The following is a 23,227-nucleotide window of genomic DNA, read 5'->3' as shown; positions in this document are numbered from 1 at the left end:
TTATCGTTACATTACATTTCTCAACTGCATTCTACTGAATCCAATCCAGCCTATGACTGTGTTTTCTACCCCCCACCCCCCACCCCCCACCCCCTATCAGAGCGTGACACCGCACTAGAGCGTGCGACCTGGTTTGATGAATGCAGGGTGTGTGTTGAAAGTACAAGTAGCACTATAGAGACGGGTTGAGTCAACATGATATACGCCGGGTAATGTAGGAATAATAAATGTACGTCTAGCTGGATCAAATTCATCTTGTACGGTCTACAAGTTGTACACCATGAACGTTAGACAACCTGTATAGAAACAAATATAGACAAAATAGATAAGACTACACAATCAGCAAGCTAGCAGTGTAGTTTACATTTAGCGCGCAAGAATGAGCTAATGTATAGCAGAGAGACTAAGCGACCGACCGCCCATAACAATGTCAACATACCCCGGCCTTACAATAATGTTAACATAACAGCCTCGCCTGAAGCTTCCCATTCATAAATTGTGTGACCAGTGTCCCGTATTTATTATATGTTAGGGAACATGTGTTGTACATTTGTTATTTTAAAAGGGAGTTATTTCAGAGAGTATATATATGGGTATTCCCCTCATTAAACCTTTCTTTCGTTGGTGTCTATTAAACGTATCCGGTATTTAAAACATTTGAATGATGTAGGAAAGTATGTGCTTGTAGATGTTGTACCTATATCCGAACACGAATGTATGACACCTTTCAATAGATCGTGGTTCTAACCACGACACGCAACATGACTATGAGCGTGGTTAGCAGTTCATATTTATAAACACATCGTAAATGACAGATTTCTGATGAATGAACTCGCCCGCACACATGTCTATAGGGTTATGATCGCCCGAACTGTAAACAGTGACACATTGATAACAGACAGGAAGGGTGTGTAAGGGTAAAATACGCGTTTAAACTCACCATTTAAATGATGACATTACTTTTTAGATGTATTGGTATCAGTGAGTGAGGGATCGAAGACAACATATATAAGTCCCAAGCACGAGAATCTGATGGCACACAAGTTCAGTAGCGTGTATGGCCACCATGTGCGTTGACAACTGCCACACAAAGCCTCCGCATGGACCTTGTGATGCTTGTGAACACATGATTGGGAAGACGACGCCATTGTTACTGCAAAATGGTGACAAGATGTTGCAAATTCTGTGGTTGGTTCTGGAGAGTGCGCAGACTTCTGCCAAGAGCATCCCAGACGTGTTCGATGGGATTGAGGTCAGGAGACCTTGACGGCCAGTCCATGACGTTGACTCCCGCATTCTGAAGGAAATTCCTTGTCAAAATTGCTGTGTGGGGTCGGGCATTGTCGTGTTAGAAGATCAAACCGGGTCCATGTGCTGCCATAAAATCAGACGTTCTGGTGCCAGTACCTGGTCGCGGTAAGCAGCAGCGTTGAGGTTGCCATGGATGACAAGAAACCTGGAACGTGCATTGCCACAGAAAGCACCCCACACCATGACACTTCCGCCTCGAAATCTGTCAACTTCCTGTATACAACACTGGGCGTAACGTTCATGACGGCGCCTCCACACCCTCGCCCTACCATCAGCAAATCGAAGATTAAATCGGGATTCATCACTGAAGACGACTTGATTCCAATTCCTCTGAGACCATCTTAAGTGTCGCTGTGCCCACAATTGACGTTGACGTCTGTGTAATTGAGTCAGAATCGGCCCGCAGTATGGCCGTCGTGCTTGAAGGTGAGCAGTTCTCAGACGGTTTCGAACAGTTTGCGCACTCAGTCTACCCCTAAACAGTTTATTTCTGGTTGATGTAGCCGTCAAAAATCGGTTACGGAGGTGACGTAAGACAATCTGACGATCCTCTGCATGTGACGTCACACGTGGTCGACCTGGCCGAGGGCGATCAGCGGTGGTACCCGTTTTCTGTAGACGCGTCTGTAAATCATAAACAGTCCGTCGACTACAACCCATCGTCCTTGCGACTTCAGCTACGGACGTTCCCGTCTGCAACATGACGATGGCACGTTCACGTTGCACATTTGAAAGGCCTGGCATGACAAATGGCCGTAAAGACTTTTGTTTTCTTGTGTTTTTCCTTTTTTTGTTAATGACTGCTAACAAGTATGGCTGAAAAAACACCTTTGCCATTATAGTGCTGTGCACATGATTTTGATCGATTCACCTGCACAAAAACGGGTGTTATCTAAAGACAATACGTGGCCATTACTGTTTAAATACACAATAAGGGCCCACAATGATAACTAGTCAAAATGTTAAAATTTTAGGATTGTGAAGTTTTTAATTTGGTTCAGTATATATACATGTTAAGAACTTGGTATGTTGGGTCATAGGTTATAGATAGTGTGTGAAGTTTACTGAATGTAATGTTTGATATTGCAATATGCCGAAACGATGGTGGTGTGACGTCACATATTAGCTCGAATAATTTGTATGGCTACAGCGCCTATTGTGTATTTCTGCTCTGCTATTTCAATGTGGGTATCTTAAGCCTGTGATGTACAACCTAACCTAGATTAAAGTACCACGTGTTTGACATGTATTTGCTGGTACGTCACCATGACCTACTCCTCGTATCATAAGATTGTCAACACTCGTCGCTCATAAGTGTTAAGTATTCAAATAACAACCCTGCATTGCAAACATTCTGTAATATAGACCTTTACTGTGACCTTGACCTTATACACAGGTGACTCTGGCCCTTCTCGCTTTGGATCCCACGCTAAGTAATTGACTGTACAGTAAATCCTCATCAAATTACGAGGTAATCAGTATTTTTCTATCAATGGCCTTGATAAACTATTTACATGGTGCTGCTGAATACCACAGGTCGTGGTTCATTCCGGGACAAGCTACGGAAAGAGGCGAGTAGTGACGAAGGATGGTCGTCCTGATGGCCTTGGATAACAACAGGGGTTATCTGAACCACGACCTGACCTACTGACTCTCGGTCAGGTGTTCAGTCTAAATATAACTTCACGTCACCGAATCTAACTACTACGTCGCATTTCCTTGAGACTGTTCAGAGGAGTTGTATTCCACGAATACGAAGAATGGCGGGAATAGAACTTGTTCCTGGTCGGTTCTCAAGAGTGCGCAAGGAAAAGAAAGGTAACAAGATGGTTGTTGAGAAAGTACTTGTCTGCTCACAACTTCAAGCAGCCGCCGAAAAGAACATACTCCGACAATGCGGGGAATCTGAAGGGGCCAAGAACATTGTCAAGATGATTGGTGAAGGTTTTACTGCAGATGGCTTCACACTGACCTTTGAATATTGCGAGGAAGGCAACCTGGACCAGTATGTGAGTAAACGTTCAAACTCGAAGAATCCTCTAGACGAGGCCGACTGTCGTTCTGTCGTAACCGACATTGGCAGTGGATTGGAGTTTCTTCATAACTTGCGTATAGAACACCGTAATCTGCAGCCAGAAAACATCCTTGTGACATGGTACAATCGAGCGGTTTATAAAATAGCAGGATTTGGATCGGCTCGCTCGTTATCGGAATGTGACGGGAGACGTGGCCTGGAACGTGACAGGAGACATGGCGGGGATCATGACGGGGGACATTTTGGCGTACATGACGGGGGACATTTTGGCGTACATGACGGGGGACATTTTGGCGTACATGCCGGGGAAGATGGGGAACATGACGAGAACGATGGGGCAGGAGACACTTGTTTTTCACCCCCTGAAGCGGCTCTGACAGATAAAAGTGATATTTTCTCTCTTGGCGCTATCGCCTTTGCTTTATTGCGTCCTGAATTCGACGACGACAAACTAGTTGCCTACTACAATGGACGCCGTCTGGCCGAGGTAAGAGGGGAAATAGAACTCCGTCATGTCGCTGATCAGGGACTGGGAGACGTGATCAAGGCAGCCTTACGGAGAGACATGTCCAAACGCCCAACAGCAGAACAAGTTTGTGAAATGCTGAAAACAGTTTACTCGGATTCTGTTTTGATGAAACTGGCTTATGGCTACCTTGCAATCTGTGCGATTGGTATTGGTGTTGGTATTGGTGTGTTCCTGCGTCGCCAGTGAAAAGGGAGCCTGTCTGCATTTACTCAAACAGATCACCGAGGAAATGACTTAAATTCTGAAGTAGTCTACATTGTCTCCTACAGTATCTATAGTTGTGCAAATCATTTTCATGCAGGAGATTACTTTGAACGAGTATTGTCATAAATATAAAGGAATATCCTTGTTGGAAGTCTGCTCGTACTGCGCATCTGGTGTAACATTTTCATCACAAGAATTACGACTTGATAGAGAGATATATTTCTCAAACTTCACTGGATCATTGTGCCAATCTATTTCTATGGATGAGGCATCACTGGGACACTCAAATATGAAGTGACACTGTGTATGTGGTATGTAGGGAGCCAGCTGTGGACGATATCCTTCCATCCTGAGTCTACAGCACAAGTCAGCTTGACGAAGGCAGCCACCAACATCGTGAATAGGAGATCAGTTGACCACACTGTCTGTGAATTGTGCCACGTAAACCACAATTCAGACACTTTGTAGCTTGGTGAAAAGGATTCTGTCACATATTATAACTGTGATGTGTGGTTTACGGCAAACTGATGTGAAGAACAACTAGTACCCTTGGACTCCACTTTCCACAGCTGCAAGCAACGCATGAACAACGACCCCTACATGCGAAGCCCTGTCCGCGCAGTAACTAAAAGAAAACCAAGGACTTCATCAAAGGCAAAACATTCCAACTGAACTCAATGCCATGTGTCAGTGACTTGGTGACTTTTAGTGTTTTGTGTTTACAGTTTTATATTTCCTCTGGGTAAGTGTGAATACAACTTTGTCATTCTTGTTAAGTCTGTAAGTTACAATGTCTCTTTCCTCGTTTAAAACTACAAGCTCCGATGATGGTGCACCCACCAGTAAGACTTGTTTTCCTTTGAGGATCCGCCGAAAACCCAAACGTGCAAATAAGACACACACAACCCCCCCTCCTCCTCCCAATGTATCCCATATCCCATCTACTCTCGTCCAGCCTGCCATCTCTACTCCCTCCGATCGCCGTTGCCCCATTCATAACTGTAATGACCATTGTTCTCTCTCAGACTGAGGAAAATGTTGACGCACTAAACTTTAATTATGTTCAACTGGCCATCACAAATATGCAAACGGCCTCAATAGATCAAATACACGGGCAATGAACTACTCAAACAATGTACTACAGTAAACTACGGTTATAACCACCCCACACCACCCCACACCACCCCACCCCACCCCACCCCACACCATCCCACCCCACCCCACCCCACCCCACACCACCCCACCCCACACCACCCCACACCACACCACCCCAACCCCAACCCCACGTTCTAGTAGGGGAGTCGGTGGGCGTCGGGATCGACCCAGTTCTATCTCCAGTGGTATTGAACCGCATTACTGGGTTTCAGTGAAATATGACATACACGCACTTAAGCATGCTTCACAATGCCACACACTGTTGTCATAAAAACAATGATATATAACAAACAACAACATTACAAACTATTGTGGCATAGAACCTGGTCCTTACTCATATCTTACTTGAATAAATACACACGAATATGTTAGCTTCTGTACATTTCACGATACTGCCATCACCATTTGAATAGCATCAGACTGAGGAAAATGTTGACGCACTAAACTTTAATTATGTTCAACTGGCCATCACAAATATGCAAACGGCCTCAACAGATCAAATACACGGGCAATGAACTACTCAAACAATGTACTACAGTAAACTACGGTTATAACGAACTCAAAGGGACTACTAATTTTAGTTCGTTATAACCGTAATTCGTTATAAGCATATATACAGTATAGCTACAGCAAATAGTTGGGACTAAAAAGTTAGTTCGTTATATCCGTTAGTTCGTTATAAGCGTGTTCGTTATAACCGTAGTTCACTGTACATTGATTGTTCTAATGACCCATAGATGAAAGTTAGTCAGGCTTAGAGCTTTTTGACCAGCCCTCGTATCAAGCAATGTTTTCATTGCTGATGCCCAATTCTTATCAACCAGCATAAGCATTCGTATGTATATTTGCTTGATTCTGTATCATGGATGTATGTATGTCAATGTATTTAGTTAGTCGTATTGTACATTATTAAATAAAAAAGTGGTCCACAGCAAATTCAATTCAAAATCCATGTCTATCTATAATAATTATTGCTCAGCAATAAGTCAATGTTTGCAAACAATTCATTTTTTTATGCACTCATATCGATTGTCCACTATACATCATTCACAACCCTTATTGAGGGCGTGAGGGCATGACCTTTGTCACGACCGAAACGTATATTACATGCAGTATACCGTTTATCAAGTGCAATATCTAGTATACCGGGGGCACGGGTGGCCCAGTCGTCCAAGGCGCCGCGATTCGCTGTGCAGAGTTGAGTCCCTTGGGCACGCCAGAAACCTATGATTGTGGGTTCGAATCCCGGTTCGTTCTGATTATGTTTCTAGGTTTGTCAGCACCATACCCGTGCTCTTGGATTTCACCAAAGTGGTAAACGTCAGAGACCTGCATCACTTCGGGCTTTCCTCCCACATAAAGCTGACATGCCGTGATATAACTGGAATACTGTTGAAAGCGGCGTTAAACCCAACTCACTCACCCACTCCAGTATACCACATGTACTATAAGAGTGTGTCGCATGCAGTGTGCGTCGGGCGATCTCGCTGAACAGAAGCAATATTCCAGCAGCTACAGCATGATAACACGTACCCGGAGCGATATTCCAGCAGCTATAGCATGATAACACGTACCCGGAGCGATATTCCAGCAGCTACAGCATGATAACACGTACCCGGAGCAATATTCAAGCAGCTACAGCATGATAACACGTACCCGGAGCGATATTCCAGCAGCTACAGCATGATAACACGTACCCGGAGCGATATTCCAGCAGCTACAGCATGATAACACGTACCCGGAGCTATATTCCAGCAGCCACAGCATGATAACACGTACCCGGAGCGATATTGCAGCAGCTACAGCATGATAACACGTACCCGGAGCGATATTCCAGCAGCTACAGCATTTGTGGTCCGAGCATGCCCTTTCTATGTAGATTTCAAACAGCGTCGTAAGACTCTTGGCCAAAAATTGTTTGATCAGGGTTACAACATAGAAGGCCTTAATAGGGAAGTTTTATGGTTTACATGTGAACGTTTGATTTGCCCTTGCGTGTGTTTGTGACGGGTTGCCACCGATAGGACAGGATAGGCTCACCTTATCAAGAATACCTGGTAGAATCATAGTCTGTCATACATACCCTAATACAAATAAGGGGGCACTGGTGGCCCAGTCGTCTAAGGCCCAGCGATTCGCTCTGCAGAGTTGCGTCCCTTGGGCACACCAGAAACCTATGATTGTGGGTTCGAATCCTGGTTCGCCCTAATTATGTTTCTAGGTTTGTCAGAACCATACCCGTGCTCGTGGGTTTCACCGAAGTGGTAAACGTCTGAGGCGTGCATCACTTCGGGCTTTCCTCCCACATTAAGCTGACACGCCGCGATATAACTGGAATACTGCTAAAAGCGGCGTTAAATCCAACTCCTTTACTCACTAATACAAATATATTCAATACAGCCCATGTAAGTGTATAACGTTGGCAAGTCTAGATTACTGCAGCATAAGGTATCTACGAAATGAAGAGAGTCTCTGGGTTCATTTTTATTATATTTTTATTAAGATAATTTAACAACTGTTGTTTTTCTGTGAGATACGTTCACTTCAGAGACTAGATGTTAGTCCAGTAGCATCGCTATAGTGATTAACAACACGTGCTTGATTACGATATAGGCGGAATAGAACAATGGACTCCGATTTTAGCAGAGATTCCTTGTGATTATGGAAATGCTTTGTCGCGACGTTCTGTATTAACTCATTCAATTGTTGTGACTATCGCACCTACTTCTGTGTATTTCGGTTAACTGAGCCCATGGTTGGTGTCCTGAATCAGTTGCTGTGACTCTCGACCGCCTCCGTGGTCTAGTGGTAGAGCGTCCGCCCGGAGAGCGGAAGGTCCGGGGCTCGATCCCCGGCCGCGTCATACCAAAAGACGTTAAAATATGGTACTTGTTGTTACCCTGTCTGGTGCTCGGCATTAAGGGGATAAAACAAGGACTTGTCGGCTCGGAGTCAGTATACTGTGTCTGAGTGGGGTATTCATGTTAAACTGTGGCATGGTATCTCAATGGGCTAGCACTATAAATCGGCATCAGTCCGGACTAGTACAAGCAGCAGACGCACGCACGCACGCACGCACGCACGCACGCACGCACGCACGCACGCAGTAATCTTGGACGCGACGTTTAAACCCAATTTCACCTCACCTCACCTCAACTAGGTCTCCATTCTGTACTTTGCAACTTTGTTGTTTACGCCGCACTCATCAACATTCCAGGTACATGACGCCGTCTGTAATTAATCGAGTCTGGACCAGACTATCCAGTGATTGATGTCATGAGCATCGATCCACGCAATTGGGACACGATGACATGAATTAACCAAATCAGCGAGCCTGACCACATGACCCGCTGAGTACATATCTGCACCAAATGGCATTTTAGTGATAAGGTGAAAACGTACTGTAATATCGATTTTTTGGTGTGAGCTCTTCAGGCTATGGCCTTGGGCTATAATGGAGATAATATTAACATTGTGTTACTAAATATATCAAGTGATTCATTCGTGGCCAACTCGTGTTATTCCGGGACAAGCTACGGAGAGAGGCGAGTAGTGACGAACGATGGTAGTCCTGACGGGCTTAGGTAACAACAGGGGTTATCTGAACCACGACCTGACTGGCTGACTCACAGTCAGGTGTTCAGTCTAAATATAACTACGCGCCATTGAATCTAACTGTACTTCGTCGCATTTCCTTGAGATTATTCAGAGGAGTCCTATTCCAGGCATAGGAAAAATGAAGGAAACAGAGCTGGTTCAAGGTCGGTTCTCAACATTGAGGAACTTTAACATAGGTAACAAAACGGTGCTTGTGAAAGCATTTTCGTGTCCACAGCCGATTGCAGACGCCGAAAAGAATATACTCCGACAATGCGCAGAATCTGAAGGGGCCAAAAACATTGTCAAGATTTATGACGCTTTTCCTGCAAAAGGCGTCACAATGATCTTGGAATATTGCGAGGAAGGCAACCTGAACCAATATGTGAGTAAACGTTTATTCATGAAGAAACCTCCGAATGCAGCCGACTGTCGTTCTTTCATGACCGACATTGCCAGTGGTTTGCAGTTTCTTCACCACATTGATATCATACACGGCAACCTACTGCCAGAAAACATCCTTGTGACGTCATACAGTAAACCTGTTTATAAAATAGGAGGATTTGGATCGGCAGCTCGTCGCAAGGCCAGGAGAAATAACAGGAGAGTTGAGGAACATGGTGGGTTAGATGCGACTGAAGACTCTTGTTTTTTGCCCCCTGAAGGGGCTCTGGACAAGAAAAGTGATATTTTCTCCCTTGGAGCTGTCACCTATGCTTTATGGAGTCCGCAATTTGTCAACGACAAACTAGTTGCCTACTATGGTGGACGTCATCTGGCCAAGATGGCAGGGGAAATAGACCTCCGTCACATCACTGACCAGAGACTGCGAGACATCATCAATGAAGCCTTAAAAGGAGATATAGTTGGACGCCCAACAGCAGAACAAGTTTGTTCAATGCTGAATACAGGTTACACGTGGTGGAATATTCTGATTTTTGGCGGCGTTGTAGTTGTGTCTGCATATATTTCAGAAATAACACTGAAACAATGGGATATAATTTAGAAAAAATTAACGAGATCATTATCCCAATATATTTCTATGGATCAATATGAAGTGAAACTGTGTGGATATGTAGAGAGCCAGCTGTGGAGTCCACAATACAACCAACCACTAACATTGTGAATGGGAGATTTAGTTGACCACACTGTCTGTCAATGGTGCCACGGATACCACAATTCGGCCACTTTGTAGCTTTGTGAAAAGGATTCTGTCACATATTATAACTGTGATGTGTGGTTTACGGCAAATCGATGTGAAGACCAAAAACAAGTGCCCTTGGACTCCACCTTCCACAGCCACAAGCAACGGATGAACAACGACCCCTACATGCAAATCCCGTGTCCGTGCGAAAACCAAAATAAGCAAAGGACCAAAAATAAAGCCAAGGACTCCATCAAAGGCCAAGACCATGACCAACTCCTCGTATCATAAGATTGTCAACACTCGTCGCTCATAAGTGTTAAGTATTCAAATAACAACCCTGCATTGCAAACATTCTGTAATATTGACCTTTACTGTGACATGACCTTATACACAGGTGACTCTGGCCCTTCTCGATTTGGATCCCACGCTAAGTAATTGACTGTACAGTAAATCCTCATCAAATTACGAGGTAATCAGTATTTTTCGATCATTGTCCTTGATAAACTGTTTACATGGTTCTGCTGAATACCACATGTCGTGGTTCATTCCGGGAGAAGCTACGGAAAGAGGCGAGTAGTGACGAAGGATGGTCGTCCTGATGGCCTTAGATAACAACAGGGGTTATCTGAACCACGACCTGACCTACTGACTCTCGGTCAGGTGTTCAGTCTAAATATAACTTCACGTCACCGAATCTAACTACTACGTCGCATTTCCTTGAGACTGTTCAGAGGAGTTGTATTCCACGAATACGAAGAATGGCGGGAATAGAACTTGTTCCTGGTCGGTTCTCAAGAGTGCGCAAGGAAAAGAAAGGTAACAAAATGGTTGTTGAGAAAGTACTTGTCTGCTCACAACGTCAAGCAGCCGCCGAAAAGAACATACTCCGACAATGTGCAGAATCTGAAGGGGCCAAGAACATTGTCAAGATGATTGGTGAAGGTTTTACTGCAGATAGCTTCACACTGACCTTTGAATATTGCGAGGAAGGCAACCTGGACCAGTATGTGAGTAAACGTTCAAACTCGAAGAATCCTCTAGACGAGGCCGACTGTCGTTCTGTCGTAACCGACATTGGCAGTGGATTGGAGTTTCTTCATAACTTGCGCATAGAACACCGTAACCTGCAGCCAGAAAACATCCTTGTGACATGGTACAATCGAGCGGTTTATAAAATAGCAGGATTTGGATCGGCTCGCTCGTTATCGGAATGTGACGGGAGACGTGGCCTGGAACGTGACAGGAGACATGGCGGGGATCATGACGGGGGACATTTTAGCGTACATGACGGGGGACATTTTGGCGTACATGACGGGGGACATTTTGGCGTACATGACGGGGAAGATGGGGAACATGACGAGAACGATGGGGCAGGAGACACTTGTTTTTCACCCCCTGAAGCGGCTCTGACAGATAAAAGTGATATTTTCTCTCTTGGCGCTATCGCCTTTGCTTTATTGCGTCCTGAATTCGACGACGACAAACTAGTTGCCTACTACAATGGACGCCGTCTGGCCGAGGTAAGAGGGGAAATAGAACTCCGTCATGTCGCTGATCAGGGACTGGGAGACGTGATCAAGGCAGCCTTACGGAGAGACATGTCCAAACGCCCAACAGCAGAACAAGTTTGTGAAATGCTGAAAACAGTTTACTCGGATTCTGTTTTGATGAAACTGGCTTATGGCTACCTTGCAATCTGTGCGATTGGTATTGGTGTTGGTATTGGTGTGTTCCTGCGTCGCCAGTGAAAAGGGAGCCTGTCTGCATTTACTCAAACAGATCACCGAGGAAATGACTTGAATTCTGAAGTAGTCTACATTGTCTCCTACAGTATCTATAGTTGCGCAAATCATTTTCATGCAGGAGATTATTTTGAACGAGTATTGTCATAAATATAAAGGAATATCCTTGTTGGAAGTCTGCTCGTACTGCGCATCTGGTGTAACATTTTCATCACAAGAATTACGACTTGATAGAGAGATATATTTCTCAAACTTCACTGGATCATTGTGCCAATCTATTTCTATGGATGAGGCATCACTGGGACACTCCAATATGAAGTGACACTGTGTATATGGTATGTAGGGAGCCAGCTGTGGACGAAGACGATACCCTTCCATCCTGAGTCTACAGCACAAGTCAGCTTGACGAAGGCAGCCACCAACATCGTGAATAGGAGATCAGTTGACCACACTGTCTGTCAATTGTGCCACGTAAACCACAATTCAGACACTTTGTAGCTTGGTGAAGAGGATTCTGTCACATATTATAACTGTGATGTGTGGTTTACGGCAAACTGATGTGAAGAACAACTAGTACCCTTGGACTCCACTTTCCACAGCTGCAAGCAACGCATGAACAACGACCCCTACATGCGAAGCCCTGTCCGCGCAGTAACTAAAAGAAAACCAAGGACTTCATCAAAGGCAAAACATTCCAACTGAACTCAATGCCATGTGTCAGTGACTTGGTGACTTTTAGTGTTTTGTGTTTACAGTTTTATATTTCCTCTGGGTAAGTGTGAATACAACTTTGTCATTCTTGTTAAGTCTGTAAGTTACAATGTCTCTTTCCTCGTTTAAAACTACAAGCTCCGATGATGGTGCACCCACCAGTAAGACTTGTTTTCCTTTGAGGATCCGCCGAAAACCCAAACGTGCAAATAAGACACACACAACCCCCCCTCCTCCTCCCAATGTATCCCATATCCCATCTACTCCCGTCCAGCCTGTCATCTCTACTCCCTCCGATCGCCGTTGCCCCATTCATAACCCCACCCCACACCACCCCACCCCACCCATCACCATTTGAATAGCATCAGACTGAGGAAAATGTTGACGCACTAAACTTTAATTATGTTCAACTGGCCATCACAAATATGCAAACGGCCTCAATAGATCAAATACACGGGCAATGAACTACTCAAACAATGTACTACAGTAAACTACGGTTATAACCACCCCACCCCACCCCACCCCACCCCACCCCACCCCACCCCACCCCACCCCACCCCACCCCACACCATCCCACCCCACCCCACCCCACCCCACACCACCCCACCCCACACCACCCCACACCACACCACCCCAACCCCAACCCCACGTTCCAGTAGGGGAGTCGGTGGGCGTCGGGATCGACCCAGTTCTATCTCCAGTGGTATTGAACCGCATTACTGGGTTTCAGTGAAATATGACATACACGCACTTAAGCATGCTTCACAATGCCACACACTGTTGTCATAAAAACAATCATATATAACAAACAACAACATTACAAACTATTGTGGCATAGAACCAGGTCCTTACTCATATCTTACTTGAATAAATACACACGAATATGTTAGCTTCTGTACATTTCACGATACTGCCATCACCATTTGAATAGCATCAGACTGAGGAAAATGTTGACGCACTAAACTTTAATTATGTTCAACTGGCCATCACAAATATGCAAACGGCCTCAACAGATCAAATACACGGGCAATGAACTACTCAAACAATGTACTACAGTAAACTACGGTTATAACGAACTCAAAGGGACTACTAATTTTAGTTCGTTATAACCGTAATTCGTTATAAGCATATATACAGTATAGCTACAGCAAATAGTTGGGACTAAAAAGTTAGTTCGTTATATCCGTTAGTTCGTTATAAGCGTGTTCGTTATAACCGTAGTTCACTGTACATTGATTGTTCTAATGACCCATAGATGAAAGTTAGTCAGGCTTAGAGCTTTTTGACCAGCCCTCGTATCAAGCAATGTTTTCATTGCTGATGCCCAATTCTTATCAACCAGCATAAGCATTCGTATGTATATTTGCTTGATTCTGTATCATGGATGTATGTATGTCAATGTATTTAGTTAGTCGTATTGTACATTATTAAATAAAAAAGTGGTCCACAGCAAATTCAATTCAAAATCCATGTCTATCTATAATAATTATTGCTCAGCAATAAGACAATGTTTGCAAACAATTCATTTTTTTAAGCACTCATATCGATTGTCCACTATACATCATTCACAACCCTTATTGAGGGCGTGAGGGCATGACCTTTGTCACGACCGAAACGTATATTACATGCAGTATACCGTTTATCAAGTGCAATATCTAGTATACCGGGGGCACGGGTGGCCCAGTCGTCCAAGGCGCCGCGATTCGCTGTGCAGAGTTGAGTCCCTTGGGCACGCCAGAAACCTATGATTGTGGGTTCGAATCCCGGTTCGTTCTGATTATGTTTCTAGGTTTGTCAGCACCATACCCGTGCTCTTGGATTTCACCAAAGTGGTAAACGTCAGAGACCTGCATCACTTCGGGCTTTCCTCCCACATAAAGCTGACATGCCGTGATATAACTGGAATACTGTTGAAAGCGGCGTTAAACCCAACTCACTCACCCACTCCAGTATACCACATGTACTATAAGAGTGTGTCGCATGCAGTGTGCGTCGGGCGATCTCGCTGAACAGAAGCAATATTCCAGCAGCTACAGCATGATAACACGTACCCGGAGCGATATTCCAGCAGCTACAGCATGATAACACGTACCCGGAGCGATATTCCAGCAGCTACAGCATGATAACACGTACCCGGAGCGATATTCCAGCATCTACAGCATGATAACACGTACCCGGAGCGATATTCCAGCAGCTACAGAATGATAACACGTACCCGGAGCAATATTCCAGCAGCTACAGCATGATAACACGTACCCGGAGCGATATTCCAGCAGCTACAGCATGATAACACGTACCAGGAGCGATATTCCAGCAGCTACAGCATGATAACACGTACCCGGAGCAATATTCCAGCAGCCACAGCATGATAACACGTACCCGGAGCGATATTCCAGCAGCTACAGCATGATAACACGTACCCGGAGCGATATTCCAGCAGCTACAGCATTTGTGGTCCGAGCATGCCCTTTCTATGTAGATTTCAAACAGCGTCGTAAGACTCTTGGCCAAAAATTGTTTGATCAGGGTTACAACATAGAAGGCCTTAATAGGGAAGTTTTATGGTTTACATGTGAACGTTTGATTTGCCGTTGCGTGTGTTTGTGACGGGTTGCCACCGATAGGACAGGATAGGCTCACCTTATCAAGAATACCTGGTAGCATCATAGTCTGTCATACATACCCTAATACAAATAAGGGGGCACGGGTGGCCCAGTCGTCTAAGGCCCAGCGATTCGCTCTGCAGAGTTGCGTCCCTTGGGCACACCAGAAACCTATGATTGTGGGTTCGAATCCCGGTTCGCCCTAATTATGTTTCTAGGTTTGTCAGAACCATACCCGTGCTCGTGGGTTTCACCGAAGTGGTAAACGTCTGAGGCGTGCATCACTTCGGGCTTTCCTCCCACATTAAGCTGACACGCCGCGATATAACTGGAATACTGCTAAAAGCGGCGTTAAATCCAACTCCTTTACTCACTAATACAAATATATTCAATACAGCCCATGTAAGTCTATAACGTTGGCAAGTCTAGATTACTGCAGCATAAGGTATCTACGAAATGAAGAGAGTCTCTGGGTTCATTTTTATTATATTTTTATTAAGATAATTTAACAACTGTTGTTTTTCTGTGAGATACGTTCACTTCAGAGACTAGATGTTAGTCCAGTAGCATCGCTATAGTGATTAACAACACGTGCTTGATTACGATATAGGCGGAATAGAACACTGGACTCCGATTTTAGCAGAGATTCCTTGTGATTATGGAAATGCTTTGTCGCGACGTTCTGTATTAACTCATTCAATTGTTATGACTATCGCACCTACTTCTGTGTATTTCGGTTAACTGAGCCCATGGTTGGTGTCCTGAATCAGTTGCTATGACTGTCGACCGCCTCCGTGGTCTAGTGGTAGAGCGTCCGCCCGGAGAGCGGAAGGTCCGGGGCTCGATCCCCGGCCGCGTCATACCAAAAGACGTTAAAATATGGTACTTGTTGTTACCCTGTCTGGTGCTCGGCATTAAGGGGATAAAACAAGGACTAGTCGGCTCGGAGTCAGTATACTGTGTCTGAGTGGGGTATTCATGTTAAACTGTGGCATGGTATCTCAATGGGCTAGCACTATAAATCGGCATCAGTCCGGACTAGTACAAGCAGCAGACGCACGCACGCACGCACGCACGCACGCACGCACGCACGCACGCAGTAATCTTGGACGCGACGTTTAAACCCAATTTCACCTCACCTCACCTCAACTAGGTCTCCATTCTGTACTTTGCAACTTTGTTGTTTACGCCGCACTCATCAACATTCCAGGTACATGACGCCGTCTGTAATTAATCGAGTCTGGACCAGACAATCCAGTGATTGATGTCATGAGCATCGATCCACGCAATTGGGACACGATGACATGAATTAACCAAATCAGCGAGCCTGACCACATGACCCGCTGAGTACATATCTGCACCAAATGGCATTTTAGTGATAAGGTGAAAACGTACTGTAATATCGATTTTTTGGTGTGAGCTCTTCAGGCTATGGCCTTGGGCTATAATGGAGATAATATTAACATTGTGTTACTAAATATATCAAGTGATTCATTCGTGGCCAACTCGTGTTATTCCGGGACAAGCTACGGAGAGAGGCGAGTAGTGACGAACGATGGTAGTCCTGACGGGCTTAGGTAACAACAAGGGTTATCTGAACCACGACCTGACTGGCTGACTCACAGTCAGGTGTTCAGTCTAAATATAACTACGCGCCATTGAATCTAACTGTACTTCGTCGCATTTCCTTGAGATTATTCAGAGGAGTCATATTCCAGGCATACGAAAAATGAAGGAAACAGAGCTGGTTCAAGGTCGGTTCTCAACATTGAGGAACTTTAACATAGGTAACAAAACGGTGCTTGTGAAAGCATTTTCGTGTCCACAGCCGATTGCAGACGCCGAAAAGAATATACTCCGACAATGCGCAGAATCTGAAGGGGCCAAAAACATTGTCAAGATTTATGACGCTTTTCCTGCAAAAGGCGTCACAATGATCTTGGAATATTGCGAGGAAGGCAACCTGAACCAATATGTGAGTAAACGTTTATTCATGAAGAAACCTCCGAATGCAGCCGACTGTCGTTCTTTCATGACCGACATTGCCAGTGGTTTGCAGTTTCTTCACCACATTGATATCATACACGGCAACCTACTGCCAGAAAACATCCTTGTGACGTCATACAGTAAACCTGTTTATAAAATAGGAGGATTTGGATCGGCAGCTCGTCGCAAGGCCAGGAGAAATAACAGGAGAGTTGAGGAACATGGTGGGTTAGATGCGACTGAAGACTCTTGTTTTTTGCCCCCTGAAGGGGCTCTGGACAAGAAAAGTGATATTTTCTCCCTTGGAGCTGTCACCTATGCTTTATGGAGTCCGCAATTTGTCAACGACAAACTAGTTGCCTACTATGGTGGACGTCATCTGGCCAAGATGGCAGGGGAAATAGACCTCCGTCACATCACTGACCAGAGACTGCGAGACATCATCAATGAAGCCTTAAAAGGAGATATAGTTGGACGCCCAACAGCAGAACAAGTTTGTTCAATGCTGAATACAGGTTACACGTGGTGGAATATTCTGATTTTTGGCGGCGTTGTAGTTGTGTCTGCATATATTTCAGAAATAACACTGAAACAATGGGATATAATTTAGAAAAAATTAACGAGATCATTATCCCAATATATTTCTATGGATCAATATGAAGTGAAACTGTGTGGATATGTAGAGAGCCAGCTGTGGAGTCCACAATACAACCAACCACTAACATTGTGAATGGGAGATTTAGTTGACCACACTGTCTGTCAATGGTGCCACGGATACCACAATTCGGCCACTTTGTAGCTTTGTGAAAAGGATTCTGTCACATATTATAACTGTGATGTGTGGTTTACAGCAAACTGATGTGAAGACCAAAAACAAGTGCCCTTGGACTCCACCTTCCACAGCCACAAGCAACGGATGAACAACGACCCCTACATGCAAATCCCGTGTCCGTGCGAAAACCAAAATAAGCAAAGGACCAAAAATAAAGCCAAGGACTCCATCAAAGGCCAAGACCATGACCAACTCCTCGTATCATAAGATTGTCAACACTCGTCGCTCATAAGTGTTAAGTATTCAAATAACAACCCTGCATTGCAAACATTCTGTAATATTGACCTTTACTGTGACATGACCTTATACACAGGTGACTCTGGCCCTTCTCGATTTGGATCCCACGCTAAGTAATTGACTGTACAGTAAATCCTCATCAAATTACGAGGTAATCAGTATTTTTCGATCAATGGCCTTGATAAACTGTTTACATGGTGCTGCTGAATACCACATGTCGTGGTTCATTCCGGGACAAGCTACGGAAAGAGGCGAGTAGTGACGAAGGATGGTCGTCCTGATGGCCTTAGATAACAACAGGGGTTATCTGAACCACGACCTGACCTACTGACTCTCGGTCAGGTGTTCAGTCTAAATATAACTTCACGTCACCGAATCTAACTACTACGTCGCATTTCCTTGAGACTGTTCAGAGGAGTTGTATTCCACGAATACGAAGAATGGCGGGAATAGAACTTGTTCCTGGTCGGTTCTCAAGAGTGCGCAAGGAAAAGAAAGGTAACAAGATGGTTGTTGAGAAAGTACTTGTCTGCTCACAACGTCAAGCAGCCGCCGAAAAGAACATACTCCGACAATGTGCAGAATCTGAAGGGGCCAAGAACATTGTCAAGATGATTGGTGAAGGTTTTACTGCAGATGGCTTCACACTGACCTTTGAATATTGCGAGGAAGGCAGCCTGGACCAGTATGTGAGTAAACGTTCAAACTCGAAGAATCCTCTAGACGAGGCCGACTGTCGTTCTGTCGTAACCGACATTGGCAGTGGATTGGAGTTTCTTCATAACTTGCGCATAGAACACCGTAACCTGCAGCCAGAAAACATCCTTGTGACATGGTACAATCGAGCGGTTTATAAAATAGCAGGATTTGGATCGGCTCGCTCGTTATCGGAATATGACGGGAGACGTGGCCTGGAACGTGACAGGAGACATGGCGGGGATCATGACGGGGGACATTTTAGCGTACATGACGGGGGACATTTTGGCGTACATGACGGGGGACATTTTGGCGTACATGACGGGGGACATTTTGGCGTACATGACGGGGAAGATGGGGAACATGACGAGAACGATGGGACAGGAGAAACTTGTTTTTCACCCCCTGAAGCGGCTCTGACAGTGAAAAGTGATATTTTCTCTCTTGGCGCTATCGCCTTTGCTTTATTGCGTCCTGAATTTGACGACAACAAACTAGTTGCCTACTACAATGGACGCCGTCTGGCCGAGGTAAGAGGGGAAATAGAACTCCGTCATGTCGCTGATCAGGGACTGGGAGACGTGATCAAGGCAGCCTTACAGAGAGACATGTCCAAACGCCCAACTGCAGAACAAGTTTGTGAAATGCTGAAAACAGTTTACTCGGATCCTGTTTTGATGAAACTGGCTTATGGCTACCTTGCAATCTGTGCGATTGGTATTGGTGTTGGTATTGGTGTGTTCCTGCGTCGCCAGTGAAAAGGGAGCCTGTCTTGCATTTACTCAAACAGATCACCGAGGAAATGACTTGAATTCTGAAGTAGTCTACATTGTCTCCTACAGTATCTATAGTTGCGCAAATCATTTTCATGCAGGAGATTACTTTGAACGAGTATTGTCATAAATGTATTGGAACATCCTTGTTGGAAGTCTGGTGTAACATTTTCACCACAACAATCACGACTTGATAGAGGGATATATTTCTCAAAATTCACTGGATCACCAATCTATTTCTATGGATGAGGCATCACTGGGACACTCCAATATGAAGTGACACTGTGTATGTGGTATGTAGGGAGCCAGCTGTTGACGATACCCTTCCTTCCTGAGCCTACAGCACAAGTCAGCTTGACGAAGGCAGCCACCAACATCGTGAATAGGAGATCAGTTGACCACACTGTCTGTCAATTGTGCCACTTAAACCACAATTCAGACACTTTGTAGCTTGGTGAAAAGGATTCTGTCACATATTATAACTGTGATGTGTGGTTTACGGCAAACTGATGTGAAGAACAACTAGTACCCTTGGACTCCACTTTCCAAAGCTGCAAGCAATGCATGAACAACGACCCCTACATGCGAAGCCCTGTCCGCGCAGTAACTAAAAGAAAACCAAGGACTTCATCAAAGGCAAAACATTCCAACTGAACTCAATGCCATGTGTCAGTGACTTGGTGACTTTTAGTGTTTTGTGTTTACAGTTTTATATTTCCTCTGGGTAAGTGTGAATACAACTTTGTCGTTCTTGTTAAGTCTGTAAGTTACAATGTCTCTTTCCTCGTTTAAAACTACAAGCTCCGATGATGGTGCACCCACCAGTAAATCTTCTTTTACTTTGAGGATCCGCCGTAAACCCAAACGTGCAAATAAGACTCCCCCGACCCCCGACCCCCCCCCCCACCCCCCCCACACCCCACACCCCTCCCAAATTATCCCATCTACTCCCGTCCAGCCTGCCATCTCTACTCCCTCCGATCGCCCTTGCCCCATTCATAACTGTAACGACCATTGTTCTCCCACCCCACCCCACCCCACCCCACCCGACCCCACCCCACCCCAACCCCACGTTCCAGTAGTCGGTGGGCGTCGGGATCGACCCAGTTCTATCTCCAGTGGTATTGAACCGCATTACTGGGTTTCAGTGAAATATGACATACACGCACTTAAGCATGCTTCACAATGCCACACACTGTTGTCATAAAAACAATCATATATAACAAACAACAACATTACAAACTATTGTGGCATAGAACCAGGTCCTTACACATATCTTACTTGAATAAATACACACGAATATGTTAGCTTCTTCAGATTTCACGATACTACCATCACCATTTGAATAGCATCAGACTGAGGAAAATGTTGACGCACTAAACTTTAATTATGTTCAACTGGCCATCACAAATATGCAAACGGCCTCAACAGATCAAATACACGGGCAATGAACTAATCAAACAATGTACTACATTGATTGTTGTAATGGCCCATAGATGAAAGTTAGTCAGGCTTAGAGTTTTTTTCGTATCAAGCAATGTTTTCATTGCTGATGCCCAATTCTTATCAACCAGCATAAGCATTCGTATGTTTATTTGCTTGATTCTATATCATGGATGTATGTATTTATTGTATTTAGTTAGTCGTATTCTACATTATTAAAGAAAAAAAGTTGTCCACAGCAAATTCAATTCAAAATCCATGTCTATCTATAATAATTATTGCTCAGCAATTAGACAATGTTTGCAAACAATTCATTTTTGTATGCACTCATATCGATTGTCCACTGTACATCATTCACAACCCTTATTGAGGACGTGTGGGCATGACCTTTGTCACGACCGAAACGTATATTACATGCAGTATACCGTTTATCAAGTGCAATATCTAGTATACCGGGGGCACGGGTGGCCCAGTCGTCCAAGGCGCCGCGATTCGCTGTGCAGAGTTGCGTCCCTTGGGCACGCCAGAAACCTATGATTGTGGGTTCGAATCCCGGTTCGCTCCGATTATGTTTCTAGGTTTGTCAGCACCATACCCGTGCTCTTGGATTTCATCAAAGTGGTAAACGTCAGAGACCTGCATCACTTCGGGCTTTCCCCCCACATAAAGCTGACATGCCGTGATATAACTGGAATACTGTTGAAAGCGGCGTTTAACCCAACTCACTCACCCACTCCAGTATACCACATGTACTATAAGAGTGTGTCGCATGCAGTGTGCGCCGGGCGATATATCGCTGAACAGAAGCAGATGAAGGTAGATGCATGTAAACGAGCGCAAGTTGGGCAGTTTGGAACTGGGAGTTGAGCACCCGTTGAAGAGCTCACAATAAAACATTGTTCACCCGCAGACGGACTTGTGTTATCAAGACGTATCCGGAGCGATATTCCAGCAAATACAGCATGATAACACGTATCCGGATTAATATTGCAGCAGCTACAGCATGATACCACGTACCCGGAGCGATATTCCAGCAGCTACAGCATGATAACACGTACCCGGAGCGATATTCCAGCAGCTACAGCATGATAACACGTTCCCGGAGAGATATTCCAGCAGCTACAGCATGATAACACGTACCCGGAGCGATATTCCAGCAGCTACAGCATGATAACACGTACCCGGAGCGATATTCCAGCAGCTACAGCATGATAACACGTACCCGGAGCGATATTCCAGCAGCTACAGCATTATAACACGTATCCGGATTAATATTCCAGCAGCTACAGCATGATACCACGTACCCGGAGCGATATTCCAGCAGCTAACGCATGATAACACGTTGCCGGAGCGATATTCCAGCAGCTACAGCATGATAACACTTACCCGGAGCAATATTCCAGCAGTTACAGCATGATAACACGTACCCGGAGCAATATTCCAGCAGCTACAGCATGATAACACGTACCCGGAGCGATATTCCAGCAGCTACAGCATGATAACACGTATCCGGATTAATATTGCAGCAGCTACAGCATGATACCACGTACCCGGAGCGATATTCCAGCAGCTAACGCATGATAACACGTTCCCGGAGCGATATTCCAGCAGCTACAGCATGATAACACGTTCCCGGAGCGATATTCCAGCAGCTACAGCATGATAACACGTACCCGGAGCGATATTCCAGCAGTTACAGCATGATAACACGTACCCGGAGCGATATTCCAGCAGCTACAGCATGATAACACGTACCCGGAGCGATATTCCAGCAGCTACAGCATGATAACACGTATCCGGATTAATATTCCAGCAGCTACAGCATGATAACACGTTCCCGGAGCGATATTCCAGCAGCTACAGCATGATAACACGTACCCGGAGCAATATTCCAGCAGTTACAGCATGATAACACGTACCTGGAGCAATATTCCAGCAGTTACAGCTTGATAACACGTAGAACAATGGACTCCGATTTTAGCAGAGATTCCTTGTGATTATGGAAATGTTTTTGTCGCGACGTTCTGTATTAACTCATTCAATTGTTGTGACTATCGCACCTACTTCTGTGTATTTCGGTTAACTGAGCCTATGGTTGGTGTCCTGAATCAGTTGCTATGACTCTCGACCGCCTCCGTGGTCTAGTGGTAGAGCGTCCGCCCGGAGAGCGGAAGGTCCGGGGCTCGATCCCCGGCCGCGTCATACCAAAAGACGTTAAAAGATGGT

The 23,227-nt window shown here is 45.0% G+C and overlaps 4 protein-coding genes across 4 annotated transcripts; all 4 read left to right on the top strand.

Moving 5' to 3' along the window:
* The first annotated feature begins 2,579 nt into the window (after window positions 1-2,579).
* LOC124152943 (interferon-induced, double-stranded RNA-activated protein kinase-like) lies at window positions 2,580-12,634 on the top strand. Its single transcript, XM_046526030.2, has 2 exons — window positions 2,580-3,833; window positions 9,616-12,634. Exons 1-2 carry the CDS (start codon window positions 3,072-3,074, stop codon window positions 9,835-9,837), a joined length of 984 nt encoding a protein of 327 aa, XP_046381986.2. The 5' UTR covers window positions 2,580-3,071; the 3' UTR covers window positions 9,838-12,634.
* On the top strand, window positions 10,737-11,726 carry LOC124152945 (serine/threonine-protein kinase 35-like). The gene has a single exon (XM_046526033.2). The coding sequence runs from the start codon at window positions 10,737-10,739 to the stop codon at window positions 11,724-11,726; it is 990 nt and encodes a 329-aa protein (XP_046381989.2).
* A 4,129-nt stretch (window positions 12,635-16,763) lies between the features above and the next one.
* On the top strand, window positions 16,764-17,940 carry LOC125380885 (serine/threonine-protein kinase ULK3-like). Its single transcript, XM_048396644.1, has 2 exons — window positions 16,764-17,513; window positions 17,872-17,940. The coding sequence occupies exons 1-2, from the start codon at window positions 16,764-16,766 to the stop codon at window positions 17,938-17,940; spliced, it is 819 nt and encodes a 272-aa protein (XP_048252601.1).
* A 589-nt stretch (window positions 17,941-18,529) lies between these two features.
* Window positions 18,530-19,543, top strand: LOC125380884. The gene has a single exon (XM_048396643.1). It carries the CDS (start codon window positions 18,530-18,532, stop codon window positions 19,541-19,543), a length of 1,014 nt encoding a protein of 337 aa, XP_048252600.1.
* Window positions 19,544-23,227: the final 3,684 nt, after the last annotated feature.

The sequence above is a fragment of the Haliotis rufescens genome, unplaced genomic scaffold, assembly GCF_023055435.1.
Source record: "Haliotis rufescens isolate VD_foot unplaced genomic scaffold, xgHalRufe1.0.p SCAF_16, whole genome shotgun sequence".
NCBI classification, from domain to species: Eukaryota; Metazoa; Mollusca; class Gastropoda; order Lepetellida; family Haliotidae; genus Haliotis; species Haliotis rufescens.
This window is presented reverse-complemented; position numbering and strand designations above follow the sequence as displayed.